A 22,350-nucleotide genomic window follows, 5' to 3' on the forward strand; every position below is an offset into this window, starting at 1 on the left:
GAAAAGCTCTTTGTTAACTTGGATCTGAGTATCCGTGAATGGGGAATGTCTGAATGTCCACGAATGGTGCATTTCTCAAGAAAAAAATGATCAAAATGTCTCCCAAAACAGCATCTGAAAATAGTTTGGATGGCCTTTCATGGGGATAACCTGCTCAGAGGGTAGGATTTTGCCTTTCACCTCTCCAGTGGCTCTGCCCTAGATCATCATCTCTTGTATCTATACAACAAGCACATCTGGTTCCTGGGTTATATCAGCATAGAAAAATATTCAAGACTATTCTGTATGATAAAAATGGGGCATATTGAAGAGACCTGGTCCTAGGCAGCAAGAGACAGAAAAGAGAACGAAAAAATCAGAGCAGAGGAAAATTTCAGTAAAAATGATCTGATTTCTCTGTGGCCAGGAGAGATTTTACACCACATCATAACACAATTAAGCCAATGCTTTTGGGTCTCCAGATGAAGGATTCCCCAGGGCCTGTGAGGTCAAGTAGAACAGAAGACTGGGAGGTCAATGGAAGGTCCAGATGGTAGGACAAGATCTCCTACATTCAAAACACTCAAGTTTTGGGACTAGCAAAACATCTTCTTTTGGCAAAACACCTTACAGTCATCTACTAAACAATTACTTAGCCAATAGATTCATGAGGAAGTCAGGCGTCGAAGGGTCCGGTCGTAGGGGTGGACCCATAACGTGATGGGCTGCATGGGGCCATTCTCTATTCCAGTAGTGAGTGCCATCTGTGCCGAGACCTGCTGCGATGGGTTCTCCATAGACCACCTTCCCTGGAAAGTTCAAAGGGAAGCGTTCAGCACCTCGATTTGCTCTTAAGAGAGCCATTTGACAAACACATAAATATTAGTATTCTCTGTCCTACCTAAGCTACAATTTACCTCTCTGATCAGGACTGAAAAGTAAAATCTACTGTTTACTGAGCCTTTACTATGCTCCAGTCAGTGTGCATTGCATGTTGTGGTAGATGATTGTACCCACTCGCTGATATTAGGCTTGGCCTCATGGCTTCCTTTGGCCAATTATATATGAATAGAAGTAACATGTGCCGCTTCCAGGCAGAACCTGTTAAAGCCACAACGAGTTCTCCCTCTGTCATGAGACCAGTAGAAGCTGCTTCTTCAGGTGTGTCTCAGAATGAAGAGACTATAGAGCAGAGGCAGAGCCAACCGATGATGGATATGAGTATGAATAAGAAATAAATCTCTGCCATTGTAAGCCATTGATAGTTTCGGTTAATTTGTAACTGTAGCATAACCTAGCAAAAGCTGGCTGATATATGTGCCATTCTAATGGAATCTTCTCAAAAACCCTATCTGGGAAAAGCTATTATTATCTCCATTAAAGTATGAGTCCTGGGCATATATCTAGAGAAAACTATAATTCAAAAAGACACATGCACCCCGATGTTCACTGCAGCACTATTTACAATAACAACCTAAATGGAAGACATGGAAGCAACCTAAATGTCCATCAACAGGTGAATGGATAAAGAGGATGTGGTACATATATACAATGGAATATTACTCAGCCATAAAAAATAATGAAATTATGCCATTTGCAGCAACATGGATGGACCTAGAGATTATCATATACTAAGTGAAGTAAGCCAGAGAGAGAAAGAGAAATATCATATGATATCGCTTATATGTGGAATCTAAAAAACAATGATACAAATGAACTTATTTACAAAACAGAAATAGACCCACAGACATAGAAAACAAACTTATGGTTACCAAAGGGGAAGGGAGGGAGGGATAAATTAGGAGCTTGGGATTAACAAATACACACTACTATATGTAAAACAGATAAACAACGAGGACCTACTGTATAGCACAGGGAACTATATTTAATATTTTGTAATAATCTATACGGGAAAAGAATCTGAAAAAGAATATATATATATATGTGTATAACTGAATCACTTTGCGGTACACCTGAAACTAACACAGCATTGTAAATCAACTATATTTTAAGAGAATAAATAAAGATAAAACTTTTTAAAAAGATGAGGTTAAGGCTTATAGGATTAAGTAACTTCTGTACAGTTACATTACATGCACTCAGCATAGACGGGGTGGAGAAGGTAGGGTCTGAATCCAGGCATTTTGACTTGAGTGGTCCTAACCTCTACACTATACTATCCTGATGGCAATGATCATATGGTCATACGGAGTCCAACCACACTGTATCTCTGTTGCAAGTAGATTGATCATCTTTGCACACCCTTAAGGTATAAACCTCCTCTAAAAACTTATGTTAAATAAAATAACACTCAGATAATAAAATTGTAGCCAGAAATGCATATTTATAAAATCATGCAAATGAGGCCATCAAAAGCACACAATGTTAGAAAAGTTAATAGCTTGTAGTGAATTTGAATTTAAAATCAGGAGCCTATCTCTGATTAGCATTTGTCAGCATAATAGATTCTCTGGCATCAACCTGCTCATATCCAAGCAGTCATGAAGGAGAGGGCACAGAAAGGAGAAGCTGGCATCCCAATTACTTCACTCTGGTTAACCAGATGCCAGACTTTAGTTAAAATCCTGATACACAACTGAAATGCACTGATTTCCTCAGAGCCCTGACAGTGGATGGCCACCAGCTGCCTGAGTCATACTGAGTTGGAACGTAGCACCCTATTACCTCACAGATCATTTCTCCCCCAAATGAGCCATCTTCCTCCAGTGAGCCTAGGGATTTGAAAAACCCTGAAAGCAAGGCTGCTTGCAGCCTAACCAACTTTATCTCTTATGTAACCTAGCATCAAACTACTGTTAATAAAAGTTATCCTCCAAGAACTTAGCCACGGCTAATATCCTTCACTTTCATGATATACACACACTAGATGAATCCCACCCCCTGTTTCTTACTGTCCTATTCCCAGAAAAGAGGAAATGCCGTTAGTATCTCCTTCTGGTGTACCGAACAAGAAGCAATCACTTTTAACATGAACTAAGAGGTAATGCACTATTTACTGGAGAGATAACAGGACAGGCATGGTATTGTATTTGCAGGTACAAAGAGACCTTCCTATTCCAAGAGAACTTCTTATGGATGCTTGGACAATGAAAAACTCAGATTCTTGATCTGCAATCACTTTACAAGTTGCCAACTCAGGATTTTTCCTGGTACTTCATTAAAGAGGAAAGAGTCTTATCACATGTTCTGTTCAATCATTTGGCCCATCAAGGCGGTATGGGAATACAGTTCCAAAATTTCTACAATTTTAATAGCTCTCAGGAAAAATTAAAAGTGTCAGCATCTACCAGGAGTCTGCCAGGACTGTTTTGAAACCAGATGACAGGTAATTTCCTTGGAAGGGCTTAGCACCTTTACAATATGACGTGCCACTTGTTTGGTATATACCACAAGCTCTTCGTTAACAGGGTTATTTTCAACTGTCTCCCCATTAATTATCTGTAAGTACTTAAAAAAATGAAAAAAATAAAAAAGTAAAAATTCCTAACTATTCTTCCCTGTATTTCACCATGGTTCTAAGACATTTTTCAAAGGACTAAACAGCATGAAGGCTGTAAAAAGAAAACAAGGGGCCTGGATAATACATAAATTGGAGACTCAAACTAGATTAATTCAGTATAATGGTGGGTTCTGTTAGATTTGGGCCAGAAATAAAGTAGTAATAAACATATCTAATGTATGTATAGCACTCTAGAGTTTGCAAATACAGCTTGAAGATCATATACCTTACTTGACCTTCATGGCAACCCAAACACTGGTTTGACAGACAAAGAAACTGACACTCAATAAGACTAATTTGTCTATGACACAGGGGTAGTGAGTGGCACATTAGAATTAGAATCCTAGTATACTGATAACATACCATACATATGCAGTATGTTAGTAGGAAAAGTATCATTTTTCATTTCTCGGTAAAGAGCATGTATTTTTAAAAGTCAACCATAAGATCTGTGGATGTGGTTAAGCAATTTTCCAATTTCACTTACTGGTTTGATTTACTACACTTAACAGGTTAGTAATGAAAAGTCCTAGATCTGTCCTAGTCTGATACCCTCCTGATTACATTCGAGACCAGACGATTTCAGCAACTCCTGGGAGACAGTACATATCCATCATTAATATCCTCCCACTGTCTCAGCAAGTTTCACATTATGTTGTATCCTGTCTCCCCATACGTGTTCTCTCCTTCTTTCTCCATCCTTTAGCTCAAAACCAAAAAAGAATCTTCACTTATGATGCAATCTCCCGGTTAAAGGAGTTCTGCTCTCTGAGAGACTGTTATGATTTCCAAATAGTGAAACATGTCAAACCAACCGAAACTACCCCCCATCCCTGACCAGACAGCCCATTGTTTATTAGATGAAAGTGATAGAGCAGATGTTAACATCTTGTCTGAATTTGGGAGCAGCATGTAATCAAGTCATGGGATCTTTTAGAAAAGGTTGAAAGATGCAGAGAAGCTGGCATAGGTGCCCAGGAGTGGAAGCACTGCCTGCCAAACAGAAGCCCAAATGCTTTTATAAAAATAATTTCTCCCAGCTAGAAGGATAAAGTAGAACCTTCCTGGGCTTTGCTTGCATTCAAAATATTACACTTACAATGAAAGAAAATAATTGAGAAGGAAAATATGTAGAAGCAGCATAATAAAGTAGATCACACAGATTTAGGTTCAAATCCTGATCTTGCTTTTAGTTGGTGACCTTGTGCATGATAAGCCATTGCTCTTGGTCTCAGTTTTTCTCATCTATGAAATGGGATCATAACATCCCTCTAGTGTGGCAATTTTGTGAGGATCAAACAAACTTAACGTATACGAAAATACCTAGCATCTTCCTGGGATCCTGGAGTCACTTCATGTTATGAGCTGAATTGTGTCCCTTGTCAAAATTCACATGTTAAAGTCCTAACCCCCAGTATCTCAGAATGTGACTGTATTTGGAGATAGGGCGCTTTAAAGAGGTAATTAGGTTAAAATGAGGTCATTAGAAGTGAGCCCTCATTCAATACGACTGGGGTCCTTAAAAGAGGTAATTAGGTTAAAATAAGGTCATTAGAAGTGAGCCCTCACTCAATACGACTGGGGTCCTTATAAGGAGAGGAAATCTGGACACACACACACACAGAGGGAAGACAACGTGAAGACACAGGGAGGAGACATCCCTTCCAAGCCAAGGAGAGGGGTCTGGAGCGCACGCATCCTTCCTTCAGTGCCCACAGGAAAACCAATGTTGCCAACACTTAGGTCTTGAACTTCCAGCCTCCAGGACTGTGAGAAAATTAATTTCCATTGTTTTAAGCCACCCAGTCTGTGGTACTTTGTTAGAGCAGCAAACAAATACATTCTACAAATGTTAGTTTCCTTACGGTTACACAATTCTTTTTTTTTTTTTTAATCTTTTAAAATGGGCAGTCTTGAACTGCTTTGCAGTTGGACATAAGGTAAATCATCTTGTTCTAAATTTAAAGGACAAGGGATGTTCGGATGTTCATGCACAAGAAAGAAAAAAGGAAGCCTGAGATTCAAATCCACCTTAACTCGGGCACACATCAACCCTTTCTTAGGAAAAGCACTGTTTACCAAGCATCAGCTCATAGTATTTGTGTGAGATTTGGTTTTCTCTATTCAGCACCAACAAGCAGGGGGCAGTGTGACCACATGGGCAGAGAGTGGCCTCTGTGTGGCCCTTTCTCCCTGTTAGTCCCCAAATACAAGAGAAATACCCTGGCGGGGGAGGGGGGCAGAGTTTAAATAAAATGGAAAATAGGACATCTAAACCTCCCTGTAAGAGAAGTTTATATTTTACAGCAATAAGCCTGGAAAATAAAGCTTTCTAAATAAACCTTTCTACAACATGGAAAACCAAAACCAAGGCAAAGCAAAGCAAACAAAAAACCCCCAACCACCATGTAGCCCAGTTCACTGTAAGCTACCTGAGAACCAAAGTTATCTTAATCATTTTTGCAAATCCAATGCCAAGAGCACAGTGCCAAGCATATATTAGGTGTCCAATAACTTGGTTTTTTATGAAAAGCATAAAGAAAACATTTTATTAATAAGTTCAAGTGAGAGTCATATTTATACCCTAAAGACATGAATATGGATATAAAATAGAATTAGCTTTATTAAGGTAAATTAAAACAAGTTAAACAGGGAACTAAAAAAAAAGTATTGAAAATTTCAGTCATTAATTGGTAAACAAATTTATTATAACAGATATACACCAAAGAGAGCATCAAGTAAGTTGCTGGGAGAAATCGCCACCATTCTAAGCAAAGCACCAGAAAAATAATGAATCCATGTGCATGCAAGTTTCACTGGGAGGTGGGAAGGAGAGGTGAACAATATGTGTTTTTTAAACACTATTAATTCCATATGTCAATACATGGCAGAAAAGGAACATCGATACCCGAAGCTACTCAAACCAAAGTAAAGGGGCTTCCCTGGTGGCGCAGTGGTTGAGAATCTGCCTGCCAATGCAGGGGACACGGGTTCGAGCCCTGGTCTGGGAAGATCCCACATGCCTCGGAGCAACTAGGCCCATGAGCCACAACTACTGAGCCTGCGCGTCTGGAGCTTGTGCTCCGCAACAAGAGAGGCCGCGATAGTGAGAGGCCCGCGCACCGCGATGAAGAGTGGCCCCCGCTTGCCGCAACTAGAGAAAGCCCTCGCACAGAAACAAAGACCCAACACAGCCAAAAATAAATAAATAAATAAATAAATTTATTAAAAAAAAAACAAAACAAAGTAAAAAGTACCTCTGTCACTGAAACAAATGACATATATTGACACATATACTATTTGGACAAAGACTAGAGTACAGTGAGTGAGAGAGGTCTGAAAGTGGTAGGTGGGAACTTCTATATGAGATACAGTTTCAGCTGGCTTGTCCAACTTTATACTGGGGGTATGGAGCAAGGGAGGGGGGATTCTGCTTCTGGAAGAAAAGGATAACACTCTAGGGACAGCCTTCTGATTCCCTTGCCTCATTTTTTGCAAAAGTGGCTTCTCACAGTAAAGATGGGAATTAACCTAGTTACTCAACTTAGATTAAATGAGACTTGAAATAAGCATGAAATTGAAATTCCTTGCAAACAGTCAAAGGCAACTCAGCTTTCCATGGCTTGCATGTGAAAACTTTCTTCTTTTCCCTGTAACCTGCTTTTCACTTTTTATTGCAGGTGCTGAACATTAAAAGGAAATATCATGGTAGGGAAACCGCAGGCTTTGAAAGAAAGTTGATGGACTGAACATGCATTCCTGTCTCTTGCTTCCCAGTTCACATCAAACCCTGGTGAAGATGTACAACAGATGAACAAAATCCAAAACTGTGCTGAGAATAAAAAGAGGAACCATGGCCGACCAGAGGTTACGATAGATTGTAGGAAGACAGAAAGCTGATGGGATGGCAATGCTTATAAAGGAAAGTAGAGGCAGCTACAGCTTGAACTCAAACAAGCAGAAGGGTCATGACAGGCATTCCTCCTGGTGTGGGGAAGGGGATGAGTTGGGGCAGTTAGCCCTCATCCCGCCCTCTGCCTGGGGAACAAAGCTTTCTAAGGTGGTGCTGATGTTACAGAGTGAAGCTCACCAGTGACCACGCCCCATTTACGTTCACAAAGTTCATAGTCTCATTGTTGGTGCTCTCATTTGGGGGCGGGGCCTGCTCAACAGCAGAGGGAATCCACACCAGCTCCCTACTCTAATCACCTGAACTGTCCAGTCATGAATACAGACAGCCCAAGATCACCAGACACTTAAAGAAAAAACAAACAACATAAAAAGAAGGGCCAAGATGTTAAAAAAAAAAACTGAAAAATTGACTCAGCAAGAAACAAAGATAATCCAGGAAACAGAATTAAAAAAAAAAAAAATCTCTGTTAGTATTCTAATGAGGTCAAAAAGATCTCATCTATTGAAGGAAAAAAATTAAAAAGTAAGCAACTGTAGGGAAAAAAAAGAGCTATCAGAGAACAAGTGTTTTCTTGGAAATAAATATGATTACCAAAACGAAAGTTTATTAGAAGGAAAGAAGAAGTAAACAAAATCCTTTCCTAAAATATAGAGCAAAAATCAGGTTTTTTTAAAGGTGAAAGTAGTTAAAGGACATGGAGGCTTAGTTCAAGAGGTCTTATAGTGGAGTTCCAAGAGAGGAACAGAGAAAATTAATATGAAGGAAATAATAGAAGAAAAATTTTCAGAATCAAAGATCAGCCTTCAGATTAAGACATCTGAACATGAAGGTGAATTTTAAAAATCCTACCGCTAAACATAGTCTTAATATAATTTCTGGAAGTCTAAAATGAAGAGAAAATATAAAAATCTTTCAGATGGTGAAAAAAGTGACAAAAGGACATGAATTTTATTGGCGTTTGTCTATGTATCAGTAACACTAGATGCCAGAAGAGAATGAAATGGTGCCCTTATAACTCACAAGGAAATAATTCTGAACCTAGAATTCTATGTCCTTTCAAGTTGCAAACAAGCTTGAGGACAAAGAATCAGAAAATTTACCTTCTAACACTCTTCCTTTAAAACTCACATGAGAGGGACTTCCCTGGTGGTCCAGTGGTTAAGAATCTGCCTTCCAACGCAGGGGACACAGGGAACTAAGATCCCACATGCTGTGGGGCAACTAAGCCCGAGCACTCTGGAGCCCGTGTGCCGCAGCAACTAAGACCCAATGCAGCGAAATAACTAACTAAATAAATATTTTTTTAAAAAATCACATGAGAATCTTCACAGTAATTCAAGAAAAGGGGAGAGATGGGAACCAAGAAACAGTATATCCAACCTAGGATTCTGTGAAAAGAAATCCAAGGATGGCATCTCTACAGCTTGGAAAGTATAAAAATAAAGCAGAAAGCCAAAAGATTCTCCTTCTAAAAAAATATCTCTGCAAGAAGAGCTGATTCATTTCAACAGAAGCTGATTCCATTCAATAGAAGGTATGAGGTAGAAGCTGGAAAATCTTCATGATATAGTAAAGAAGGTGTACATGTTTCTTTTCTGAACCTATATTAAAAAGAGCTAATTGGAAAAATTCCAAGCCAAAAAAAAGACAAGACAATAATGGTCTAAATATGTAGCAAACTAAAATAAGGCATGCCGTTAATCTTATGGGAGTGTAGGAAAGGAAACCCACTTCACCTTGACACTTGGTGATGGCCTCTCCAAGAGTTAAATGACATTAGCTTTCACTCTTAAGTTAGTGATATAAATTCCTCTGAGGGTCTCTTCTCCTGAATTGTTTCTACCAAGAAGAATATTTCCACAATCTTACTTTATAACAGTTCTAAATTTTAGACCTAACCTATAGACAAAGCTTGGAAGACCTGATTCTAGTCCTAGAGCCAACTGAAAATGCGGTAACTCCTGTCCATGTAAAGATAATAATACGGCTAGAAGAAGTCAGGAGGGGGCAGAGAGGGTGACGCTGGGCCTCTCAATTCCTTTTCAGCCTAGTAGAGAATAAAGAGATACCACACAAAAAAAATAGCCAAAACACATAAATTTAAGTAATATTACCTGAAGTGAACATTTACTACTAACAAAACTCAGGAGGTGAGAGGTAAGATTTATGTAGGCTAGACTGTTCTTTTTAAATCACTCAGAGTCAAGTGATACTGTCAAAAATTTATAAGTCACTACTTACAAATTTATGGTTTAGAAATTTGAAGGAAACCACCAAAAAAATAGACATGGTTAAAAATTGCTAGTTCCAAGGACTGAGCTGAGAGAGACAGAAGATGTGTTTACTCTTCACTTAATGCATTCTTGATCATTTCCATTTCTGGAATGTTTTCTTCTTTTAACAATGATTAAAAAATAACAAAATGATGGCAATATTTTAAATAAATTTGTTAAAAATGTAAGGCCAGTAAACAAAACCAATTAAATATAAATTTGGTATCTGCATTTCCCAACTCTGTAAACTGATTTCTTCTGGAACAGAGTGGAGGGTAATAAAAAATGTGGGCTTTGGAGTTGGATAGACTTGAATTTCAGGTTTAGCACGTACAAGTAAAGTGATCTTGGGCTTAATTTACCAAACTTTCCCAAGCCTCAATTTCATCAGTCACAAAACAGTGATAAAATTTAGCTTGAAGCATTGTTATGACAATTTAAAAAAATATTGTATATTACAATGCATTGATGAGATAATATATAATAAAACTTGAAATGAGATAAAAGATATATTAAAATATGTGCCAAGCACATATTAAGCACTCAACAAAGTTAGTTGTTATAATCATTAACCCTCAGGTCGCTATCTTTGGGGTATATAGTTGGCAATTCAACAATAAAATCCAAGGTAATAAGAGCATTGTATTGCTAGGCAACTACAATAGAGACAGTTACTAATTGGGTATCTTTTGTGCCTCCTGGGGCAGTGAGTCTCAAATTCAATACGCATAGGAATCACCTGGGGTTCTAGTTATAAGGGCACATTCTGATTCAGTGCATCTGGGATGGGGTCCAAGGACCTGCATCGCTAACGAGCTCTCACGGGATGTCAGCACTGTGTTCCAGGGACCACACTCTGAGTGGCAAGGCCCTAGATGATGGAATGGGCTGGTAAAGGTATTACAGATGTTCATATTACAAATCTATAAGGCTGAATTTTTTCTTCTTTAAACAAGATAACAATGAATAGATGTATCTTGCTCTTTTATGTTCAGAAATTACGTTAGATAATAAATGCGTACAGAGTAGAGGAATCTTCTGTAAAAGCTCAGTGTGTCCACCAGCTCTTGTCACTCTGTACTCCCCATGGATCTGCCCTTGGATTGGCTGATGCAGTCACCATGTGAATGGATTGACACTGCTTGACCACCTGTGAGAGGTCACATGCCAGCGATGGAACAATCTCTCGTGCTAATTTATTCTGGACCTCTGCTGCCTCTGACAATTGCACGTTAGAGTATTTTCACAAGTGTTATTACGGTAAATCTGACTCAACTAGAGCATTTGGGCTGACATTTTAAGTATTTCATGTTTACAACCCCTTTGCAAAGGGATTTAGCAACGTCCAAAAAGTAGATATGCACTTGCCCTTTGAACCATTTCCAGGTTCTCATTTCTAGGACTCTACCCTGAGGCTACCCTTTTGTGGGAGACAGAATAATGGCGCCCCAAAGATGTCCATGTCCTAATCCCCATAGCCTGTGAATATGTTAACCCTACTTGGCAGAAGGGACTTCACCGATGTGAGTAAATTAAGGATCTTGAGATAGGGAGATTATCCTGAATTAATTAGGGGGGTTCAATGTCATCCAAGGACCCTTAAAGTAGAAGAGAGAGATCAGAATAATGCAATGTTCTCCATCCACCAATGCTGGCTGTGAAGATGGAGGAAGGGAGACAGGAACCAAGGAATGTAGGTGGTCTCTAGAAGCTAGAGAAGGCAAGGAAGGGCATACCCCCTAGAGCCTCCAGAAGGAACACAGCCCTGCTAACACCTTGGTTTCAGCCCAGTGTGACCGATTGCAGACTTCCGACCTCCAGAACTATAAGATAATAAATTTGTGTTGCTTTAAGCCATTAGGTTTGCTGTAATTTGTTACAGCAGTAATAGGAGACTAATACACAAATATGAAATAGCATAGGCATAGGACATCACTGTGGTTTTATTTGTAACAGCTAAAGATTGGAAACGACCCAAATATCCATAATTAGAGACTAGTTGAACAAATACAGTGGCATGCTCTGCACCTGTAAACAAGAATGAGGAAGCTCTCTATACCTAATGTGAACTGACCTTTAGGACGTATTTTCAAGTAGGAAAAAACAAGATACAGAACACTATGGATTTTACCTTTCAAGTAGGAAAGAAAGAGAAATAAGAATATACATATGTTCCTTTTTCATAAAGAGAAACACTACAGGGTAGGCCAGAAATAAATTAATAAAAATAATTACTTATGGGGTATGTGATGAAGAAGCTAGGGAAGGAAGCAAGATACCTCTGAGAATATATCTTTTAATATATCACTTTGACTTTTGGGCCAGGTAAATGTTTTCCATATTCAAAATATAAAATTATATTTAAAAAAAAATTAAAATATTCATATTTAATTTTAATAGTTTTCTGCCTACGATTTACATTCTAAAACCTTCCCTAGACTTACTCCGCTGCTAATGGAATTCTATCCCAATGCAAAATAAATACTCAAATCGAGAAACTGTTTCCTGACAGAACTGGCAAAATCACAGATTGCTGGTGGGTTAAGATTGACCATTTCTTCTGATTTTGATGTTTGTTAAACCATATTCTGACATTACGGACCTGACTGACAGGCTATGGGACACGGTACACCACTTGTAAAACAAATAGAGAAAACCAATTTCATAGAGCTAGCAACGGCGCCATCTGGTGGCAAACCCTAAAGCTATAACTTAAAATTGAAGTACAGATTCCTTTTGAAGTGGTGTGCTCTTTTATACTGAAATTATACTATATGTGGGGAAAAAAAGCAACCAGAAATGGCTGGTAGTAAGGCCTTATTAACTCCTGTGTGAAACTGAGGTGACTCTTAATACATGATACTGATATATTACATTTAAAAATGCATTTAGCTTGCACAAAATCCTTATTGAAACTCAAGCAACAAGAAGCAATTTTGAAAAAATTTATTTTGGTGTCAATTATAGACATGCCAAATCTATTTTCATAGTTTTTAAGATCCATGTTATAAAAATGCAGCCAGTTTCAGTTTAAAAAAACAAACAGCCAGGATGATTTACACAACTATTTCTGATTATCCGGGTTCCTAAAAGTGAGAGATAGAAACCACTACCACATCCCAGGAGGGTCTAAACTACTGAATAAAACACACCTTATTTGTTTTTCATTCTTCCTTTCCCAGTACTGGCCAATGAATAAAATTATTTCCATGTTCAATTCTTATCAAAAATAGGAGATTTTCTCTTTCTTTTAAGATGACTGTTTACATATAAAATTACACTATAGAAGTGAGGCAATTAAGCAATTTGGAGTAAACATAACTTTGCTTTAAAAATCTTAAAATAATTGTCATAAAAACACTATTTGGATAATTGCTTCAATCGCGCCAACAACCAAGTTGCTGTGAGACGAATCAATTCGATTCAAAAGAAATTTGTGGAACACCTACTGTGTGCCCTGCCTGACCCTGATTCAGGTACTGGAAGGGCTAGTGGAGGTGCCTAAGAGCCAGGGAAGCTTCTGTAAAGTTCACTGGAGAGTTGGCAGTTAGTGGTGTGAAGGGCGGGGCTTGCGGCTGAAGAGGGCAGAAACAGACAGACGTGTAAGACTGCGAGAACACAGAAAAGATGCTAATAAAAAGGGAGGAAGAAACGTTGGGATTGGGATTGACATATATACACCAATATGTATAAAATAGATAACTAATAGGAACGTGCTGTATAAAAAAATAAAATTCAAAAATTCAAAAATTCAAAAAAAAAAGAAAAGTTGTGGAAATTCATGGGCAACTTTCTGATAAGCAAAAGCAGGGGTTGGCGTTATTTTACCTTACTCTTTAGCTAACAGTACTAGTTGTAAGCGAGGCTACAGTTCAGGAATTACCATCCCTCCTGGCATCTGCTATCACCCTTGCTGCGGACTTGCTCATCACGTGCACGACGCACAGAGGGCAGTTCACGGCGCCGGCTATGGTGACGGCTCTCAGCGTGGCCTCTGCCTCCACCGCTTCTGGGCGGCTCAGCTCATGGCCCTCGGGACCCGTTATCCCCAAAGCCAACATCTTCTTCGCTCCCTAAAAAAGGGAGGAACATACACACCGGTGAGAAAGGTTTACTAACAACAACTCCCATAATTTTGTTGTGAAACGAATGCACTGCCAGGCTTTTATTTTAGATCTAATAGGTATAGATGTGTGTGACTGTGGCGTAGACAGTGTGTGTTTTGGGTAAAAATAATCTACTACTCTCAAAGCATGTGTTAATTTTTCATATACATATTTCACAATCAAATTATTTTGACTGAAAAGGTGACAAAGATAATGAGGTCTGTTCTAATCACAGTCTTTGAAAAGTAGTGTCCATATTTAAGACTTTTTATTGGTTCAGAACAAAATATAATAAAACAAAGTATTCTAGTCCCCCATATTATTATCCTTGATGAAGCGACTCATGCTATTATGTAATTAGTTCTACGTTTTACTGATTCATTCTCTTCACTGCCTCCTCCCCCAATCCATGGAGTGATATTAGACCAGTATTTCCTCTCTCCAAAAGTGTTATTCCTTCCTTACAAAAAAGGCAGGAAGTCAAGACTCAGAGTGTCAAAATGACTCGCCTGGTGTCACACAGCTAGGACGCGGAAGAGTCCAGTTTAAACCTGGTGTGTTTGAGCTTACAGCTCATGCTTTCCTCTTATCATCCCCCCTGCCCACCACACCCCCTCCCATCCTGGCCATGGGGCCTCCGTCTCACTGACTTTAATGGGAAGTGAGCCCAGGGAGAGAGAAAGATCAGCTAATATAAAGGGTAAGAGACAGCTCTTTAAATCTTGCAGATGGTGTACCCTTCGGGCATTAATAATGGAACTAACATGAGAAATATCATCTAGATTCCTCCACAGCACATTTTAATACCCAGTTTCTGAAAAGAATGGGGCTTTAAACAGCTACCTAATGCACTGCTTTAGTCATCAGATTTCACCGATGTCCACACTTTGGCATTCTGAACCAGCAGCTTGAGCTACCTAAAAAAAAAAAAATGCTGGGGACACAAAGAAAAATATTTGTGTTTTTAGAATAAACCTTGTCTGAGATCTAATAACTGATTTGAAAAAGGGAACTCCTCATTCCAATACATATACCACCTGCAAAAAACTCAGAGCCGGACAGCAAGTAATTCAAGTCACGTGTTTCCAAGCCACATAAAATTAGTTTCTGAATTTCCTTTCTTCCAATCCATTAAAAGAATTTACCTACATGGGGCCAGTCATCCTCACCTTAAGTTATGGCCATTTTCATTTCTGTGGAAGTTCTGGAAGGCAGTTACTTACCTCTGCAATGAGGTCTCCATTTTCTGCATGAACTTGAGCAATTGCTCCAATTTCCTTGCACCAAGAGAAGACCTTGTACAGCTCCTCATCTCTCAGCATGTACAGATCTTTATAGGCCATAAACATCTTGAAGGAGTTCACACCTTTATCTTGGGTAAGGATTTTCATTTCTTCTTTAACCTAAAAGGGCACAAAAACCACAACAAAATGTCACTCTTTAATTTAAAGATAATATCAGCATTCTCCAAAATCTTGCATTCAGAAGAAAATGAAGTAAAATAAGGACATCAGTTGAACTCCAGAAAAATGTAATTAAGGTCTTGATCTTTCCCCTAGGTTAGACCTCATTTCATCTGATGAATTGCTGTTGCTACGATACCTTTATTTTTTTATTTTTTAAAATTATTTATTTATTTTGGCTGCGCTGGGTCTTAGCTGCGGCAGGCGGGATCTTTAGTTGCGGCATGTGGGATCTAGTTCCCTGACCAGGGATCGAACCCAGGCCCCCTGCATTGGGAGTGCAGAGTCTTAGCCACTGGACCACCAGGGAAGTCCCTACGATACTTTTAAATCATGAAAGAGTTAATAGCATTTCCCCCAAATACTTCATTGTTATACTTTATGAAATTCTCAGCATCTATCTCCTGATGAGAAGAAATTATTCTAGAACATGAAAACAAAGCCACTGGCAGCAACAGAAGCAACTGTGTCTCTAGAAGGAATGAGAGCTAATGCGAAGTAAGGGTTTGGGGTCAAATCTGAAACCTGCAGGATGAGTTCAGAGATGCAGGTAGTGGAGGATGCAGACGGAGCCACTGGCAGCTCCTGGGAGTTGAGTGACTCTGGACCCGTCAGAAGCCTCAGGAGCCTTCTGGGTTGCCAACTAAAAGGTTCTGATCACCGATTCCAATGTGTGGAGGTGGGGAGGTTCCCCACCCTCACCAAGCGGCTCTCCAGACACCAGCTGGGGGGTATCCTACAATTAAACTCAATTTTCACACTATCTACCTGCACCAGGTAGACTGCACTGGATTCCACAAGTTAAGGGTTCAGTGCTATGGGGTGTCCAGGTTGTTACCTGCACTTCTGACCAACTGGCTATAAGTCAGAGCTTCCCACAACCCCCTCCATGGGTTCGATTAATTTGCTAAAGTGGTTCACAGAACTCAGAGAAACATTTTACTTACTGGATCACCAGTTTATGATAAAAGGAAACGATAAAGGATATAGATGAACATCTGGACGGAAGAGGTACGTCATAGGGCAAGGAATGGCGAAAGGGCACGGGGCTTGAATGCCCTCTCTGAGAGCGCCACTCTCCCCAAATCTCCACTCGGTCACCACCCTGGAAGCTCTCCAAAACCTATCCTTTTAGGTTGTTGCGGAGGCTCAATTACACAGGCATGATTGATTAAAGCATTGGCCATTGGCAACTGATCCAGCCTCCAGCCCCTCTGCCCTCCCCGGAGGTCAGCTGGGTGGGACTGAAATTTTCAACCCTCTAATAATACAGTTGGCTCCTGGGTCAATCAGCCCCCATCTTTAGGTGCGGTCTAAAAATCACCTCTTTAACATAATAAAAGACACCTTTGTTGCTCTCATCACTTAGGAAATTCCAAGGGTTTTAGGAGCTCTGTGCCGGAAATGGGGACGAAGACCAGACATGCATTTCTTATTATAAACCGTAACATCACACCAACGGTAAGGGACAAGTTAAGATCAAAACTAGCTTAGTAATTGCCCTTGCAGGTCCAATTCTAGTCTCAACAAAGACTAAAAACTTCAAAGGAAAAGTCAGAAGACTTGATCAAATAAAATTGCTTGAATTTCTACATGTTAAAAAAAAAAAACCACACACACACATACAAATACATATATAACATAAAATATAAAACAAAAATATACAACAAAACATAAAAATATATAACATACATAGGATTATAGCTCTTATTTAATAAAAAATTTAAGAAGAGTTATTGCTGTTTCTACTTGATAAGAAAAACCCTAACATTCTAGGTAAAAAATGTTACAGTTCAAACAGTAAATACAAATGACTAATAAACATGGAAAAAGTGTTAACCTTCCTACTGATTAAAAAGTACAAAATAGGGACTTCCCTGGTGGCACAGTGGTTAGGAATCCGCCTGCCAATGCAGGGGACATGGGTTTGATCGGGGAAGATCCCACATGCCGCGGAGCAACTAAGCAGGTACGCCACAACTGCTGAGCCTGTGCTCTAGAGCTCGTGAGCCACAACTACTGAGCCTGTGTGCCACAACTACCGAAGCCCGCGTGCCTAGAGTCCATGCTCCACGACAGGAGAAGCCACTGCAATGAGAAGCCCACACACAGCAATGAAGAGTAGCCTCCACTCGCCGGAAGTAGAGAAAGCCCGCGTGCAGCAACGAAGACCCAACGCAGCCATAAATAAATAAATAAATTAATTAATTTTTTAAAAAAAAGTACAAAATAAAACAACACAATTTTTCCCTACTGAATCAGCAAAGTTTTAAAAATGACAATATCACATGTTAAGTTACTCACTTCCATCACTATTTATTTCTTTACTAATTTTCCTTACTTTCCTCCATGGCGCTTTATCACCTGGCATATAATATAGTTACTTGTTGATGGCCTGCCTCCTCCTCTAGAATTTCCACCCCATAAGAGCTGGGCCTTTGTACAGTTTGTCCATTGCTATATCCTAGAATAGCGCCTGGCCCATAGTGGCCACTCAATAGCTTTTTGTTGGATGAATAAATGCATGAAAAGGAACGGCAAACACCAAAATGTTGAGAGTGGCCATCACTGAAATGATGGAATGGGTTCCAAGGTACATTAAGTGACAACAGCAAAGGTAGGACTTGGGATAGTGTGCCTCATTTTTTTAAGCTTCTTTATAAGTTCATATTTTCTACCATGAGTCTATTATTTTTATAGTCAGAAAAAAAATGCTTTAAACATTGTTGGAATATTCACACGATGGGGTTCCCAAAGGGAATTATGATCTGCATTGCTCAGATGAAATACCTATTACTCCCTGAGTAGAAGAGCCTTTCTGAAGGTGACCTCATTAAACGTCCCTGTCATCCACATCCATACCCATGGGTAAGTCTCACTATACTGTATTGCTCTCGCACCATCAGCATCACCTGGGAGCTTGTTAGAAATGCAGAATCTCAGGCCCTGCCCCAGACCTACTGCTATGGGTTGACTGTGTCCCCCCAGATTCATATGTTGAAGTCCTAACCCCCAGTACCAAATGTGACCTCACTTGTGTAAAAAATTAATAAATAGAAACCTCAATTAAGCGGATGTCGGGAGACCAGAAGGGGGAGCTCTCACACCTGCATGTCAACACAGGGAAAAAAAAAAAAAAAGACTCCTTTCTTGGCAAGGACTCAGCCAATGAAAAGTCACGGACTCTTTGTTTACTACAGCCCTCCCAGCTTCCTTTCCCCCTCTATGAAAGCCTGCTCCTTCCCTTGCCCTGCGGGGACTTGCGCATGGCTGGCCAAGCTTGCAGACCCTGAACTGCAATTCTCTGCTGATCCCAAATAAACCCATCTTTGCTGGAGAAATACCCAGCAGTCTATTTGTTTCAGGTCAACATTTGGAAATAGGGGCATTGCAGATGTAATTAATTAAGATGAGGTCAGCAGGGTGGACCATAATCCAATAAGACTGGTGTCTTTATTAAAAGGGGAAATTTAGACACAGACACATACACACAGAGAACATCATGTAAAGATGGTGGCAGAAATTCAGGTGATGCTCCTACAAATCAAAGAATACCAGAGATTGTCAGGAAACCACCAGAAGCTGGTGAGAGGCATGAAAGAGATTCTTCCTCACAACCCTCAGAAGAAACCAACACGGCCAACACCTTGATCTCAGACTTTTAGCCTCCGGAACTGTGAGACAGTACACTTCTGTTGTTTCAGCCACCCAGTTTGTAGTTCTTTGTTACAGCAGCCCTAGCAAACTAATACACTTACTGAACATAATCTGCGTTTTAACAATATTCACCAGGTAATCATTTGCATATTAAAGTGTGAGAAACACTGGTAAGGGCAAACATCTTCACCTTTGCTCTATCTTATAAAACAAGAGAGGGAGGAAAGGAGGAAGGGAGAAGGGAAAGAAGGAAGGGAGATAGAGAGGAAGGACGGGAGGGAGGGAGGGAGGGAAGAAGGAAGGTAGGAAGGTAGGAAGACCCTAAAAGCACAAAAGAGATAAGATGCCTCAGTTAGAATGGCGTTTCTGGGGAAAAATTAACTTTTTCTCTGGACTATAAACCTTGCTAGTATGTTTGCTGAACTATCTGTTAAAGACTGGTTACTTGTTTTATATTAACTTGGTGTCTACAGTCCAAATTTTGGGAGGAAGGCGGGACATAAGTTACATGGTAACTTCAAATAAAGTCATCCCGTGAGCCCTTTCTGGCAAAACGAGTTCTGAATTAAGTTCAATGTGGAAAAACATGTTATTGATTTAAACCACAAGTAAAAGTTTCTTCCAAAGTACACATACATGTTTTCACGGGGAAAAAAAAAACATATTTTAACATCTCTCAAAACTGTCTTTTCTGTCTGAATCATGTTATCATTTCTGCCATGACCTAAACAATTAGCAGATACGGAAGGTTGTGTAAGCTCTGTTTTGAAATGCTTTGACCAGGTGTTGATGTTAGCAGAGCACCAGGTTAGTGCACAGCTGGGAGACGGCCTTGAACACATTCCCAGTCTGCCCCTTCCTTGGTTTTTTCCCAGATATTAAAAACATTTCTAACTAAAGTTCTGATCTGTGGGAAAAGACTGCTTACAAGTGTCCTGTATTGTTGAAGTTGAGAAGTCCAGTACTTTTAAAAATTACATTTAAAGTATTTACAATTCATGAATTAAATATTAGGAAAGTCTTTTGTGAATGAGTATAAGGGATTTATCCTACCACCTTCATATGCTTTAAAATTTTTTTTAGTTTTCTAAATTGATAATACCTCACATGATTCAAAATTCAAACAGTACAAAAGAGTATGCAATGAAAAGTCTTCCCTCCAATTCTGACTTCCAGGAAGCAACCAACATCACCAGCTTCTTATGTTTTGACATTGCCTGTTCCTTGATCTTTGCACAGAGCAAGGACTAAAGGGCTAAATGGAAGAAACTGGACCCCCCAGTTGTTCACCTGCTCACTCCACCATGTCACCGCCACATGAAGGCTGTAGTCACAGCAGACTTTGGGATCAGCCCAGCTTCGCCAGGTCTCGAAGGCCTCGATGAGGGAGTGGCCTTTGTGAGGAATGGCAAAATCAAGGATCATGGTGGTGCCTCCTGCCAGGGCAGCCTGGAATCACAAGAGAGTTTCAACAGGTTAGCCAACAGTTTTCTAGTTGAGTCATTTATCTCCTTGAACAACATGCGTTTGCAAGCACTTGGGCAAACTTGATGGGTCCAGGAAATTGCACAAAGATGCCGCCTGTTTAAGAGATCTAGAGAGACATGAATAGATGTTCCATAAATTAAAGTTTGAAGTATTAAAAGAGCTGGAATTGCTTCTGCAAAAAGAATGACACGTCTGATGAAATGAAAATGGCTTTGACCAAAGAAAATAGTGAAGGCTGTAAAGAAAAACCAAAATGGAAAAACAGAGAAGATTCAAACATTTTTCTTCTCAAGAAAACATCATTGTACAATCCATTTCATTAGAATCAATCTTGGTGAACTGTATCTCTAACTACACTGTGTTCCACACAGAATCCTGGGAGACTCACGTGATTCCCACCTCGCCTTCATTCCCCACAACCAACTGGTGACTCCTTAATCTTTCCTTAATTCTCAACTGTCCCCTCTAATCCATCTCCAATGCTCTGGTCTTAGTGTCACCCCTCAGCTTGATCTTTATGTCCCCAGTTTTGCTCTTACTTCCTCCAATGCAAACCCCTTTTTGCAATTAGGGGGAAATTCCAAAGCACAGATGTGGCCCCTTGACTCCAAGACTTAAAACTGAATGCTTCTCACTGCCTCTGGAATAGCGTTTAATCTTTTTAACATGATCTACAAGGCCCTGCGCGATCTGCCTCGAGGCTTCTATTTTCCCTGGCATATTACACATTACAACTGGATTAAAAACTATTAAAAACTATTAAGTTATTAAATCACGTCTTTGACTAATTTCTGACTTTGATTTTATTTAAACTAAGATTAAAAGATGGCTAAATGTGTTTTTAACTGCTGTGTTCAGACAATGTAGGTGAAAAAAAAAAAAACATAGGCAGGGATATACTAGTGCACTGGTTAAGGGCACCGACCAAAGAGGCTTATTGGTTCCAGGGCACAGCTCAGATTCAGCGCTTATCAGCTATGGTACTCTGAGCAATTCCTTAACCGCTTCCTTCCCTCCTTCCTTCCTTCCTTCCGTCCTTCCTCCTTCCCTTCCTTCCTTAATTCGTTCCTTCCTTCTTTCCTTGTACAGTATTGTTCTGTACATTCTGCACATTTGATCCCCAGAACTTATTCACCTTATAACTGGAAGTCTGTGTCCTTTGATCAACAGCTCCCCATTCCCCCCATGCGCCCCATACCCAGCCCCTGGCAACCACCATTCTACTCTTGGTTTCTCTGTGTTTGGCTTTTTTAGATTCCACATATAAGTGAGATCATATAATATTTGTGTTTCTCTGTCTGCCTTATTTCACTTAGCACAATGTCCTCAAGGTCCATCCACTTTGTCACAAATGGCAGGATTTCCCTCTTTCTGGATAATATTCCATTGTACACATACACCATATTTCCTTTATCCACTCATTCATAGATGGACACGTTAATTTATTTATATCTTGACTATTGTGAATAATCCTGCAATGAACATGGGAGTGTAGACAGCAATTTCTTAACCTCTGTGTGCCTTTGATTCCTAACCTGTAAAGTGAGGACAATAATTGTACCTGAACCATAGGGTTGTTGGGAGGATTAAATTGGGGTGACGTATATAAAGTGCTTAATACCGTGTTTGACTCATGGTAAGTGACTCATAAGCTTCAGCCCACAATGAGTGATGAGCCTTTGCACCACTGCTTTAGAATCAGGCATTTCCCCACTTTTCATACATTGACTCATCTCACCACCAGAAACATGGTCATGTTACAACAAAGAAGGGAGTGCCACCAGCTTCCCTCCCAGGTCTGCACCCCTGTCACCTTCGCCCCCACTCACAGCCCCCCAGACATGCCGAGTGCTCCCAAGGTTCCAGCTGCTACATTAGCTCTATTCTATCTCCTTGTTCTTGCTTACTTCAATGGATTTTTATTTTTCCTTAAGTCACATGGTCCCACTCC

At 39.9% G+C, this 22,350-nt stretch overlaps 1 protein-coding gene across 3 annotated transcripts in view; it reads right to left on the reverse strand.

Moving 5' to 3' along the window:
* Positions 1 to 22,350, reverse strand: part of DPYS (dihydropyrimidinase) — a 79,358-nt gene that overhangs the window by 44,601 nt on the left and 12,407 nt on the right. For all 3 annotated transcript variants that reach the window (XM_061172204.1, XM_061172202.1, XM_061172203.1), the window contains exons 2-5: positions 20,202 to 20,360; positions 15,015 to 15,194; positions 13,569 to 13,758; positions 632 to 788 (exon numbers count right to left, since the gene is read on the reverse strand). In XM_061172204.1, the coding sequence (XP_061028187.1) occupies positions 632 to 788; positions 13,569 to 13,758; positions 15,015 to 15,194; positions 20,202 to 20,360 (686 nt within the window). The remainder of the gene's footprint in view (positions 1 to 631; positions 789 to 13,568; positions 13,759 to 15,014; positions 15,195 to 20,201; positions 20,361 to 22,350) is intronic.

Source organism: Eubalaena glacialis, chromosome 17 (assembly GCF_028564815.1).
Source record: "Eubalaena glacialis isolate mEubGla1 chromosome 17, mEubGla1.1.hap2.+ XY, whole genome shotgun sequence".
NCBI classification, from domain to species: Eukaryota; Metazoa; Chordata; class Mammalia; order Artiodactyla; family Balaenidae; genus Eubalaena; species Eubalaena glacialis.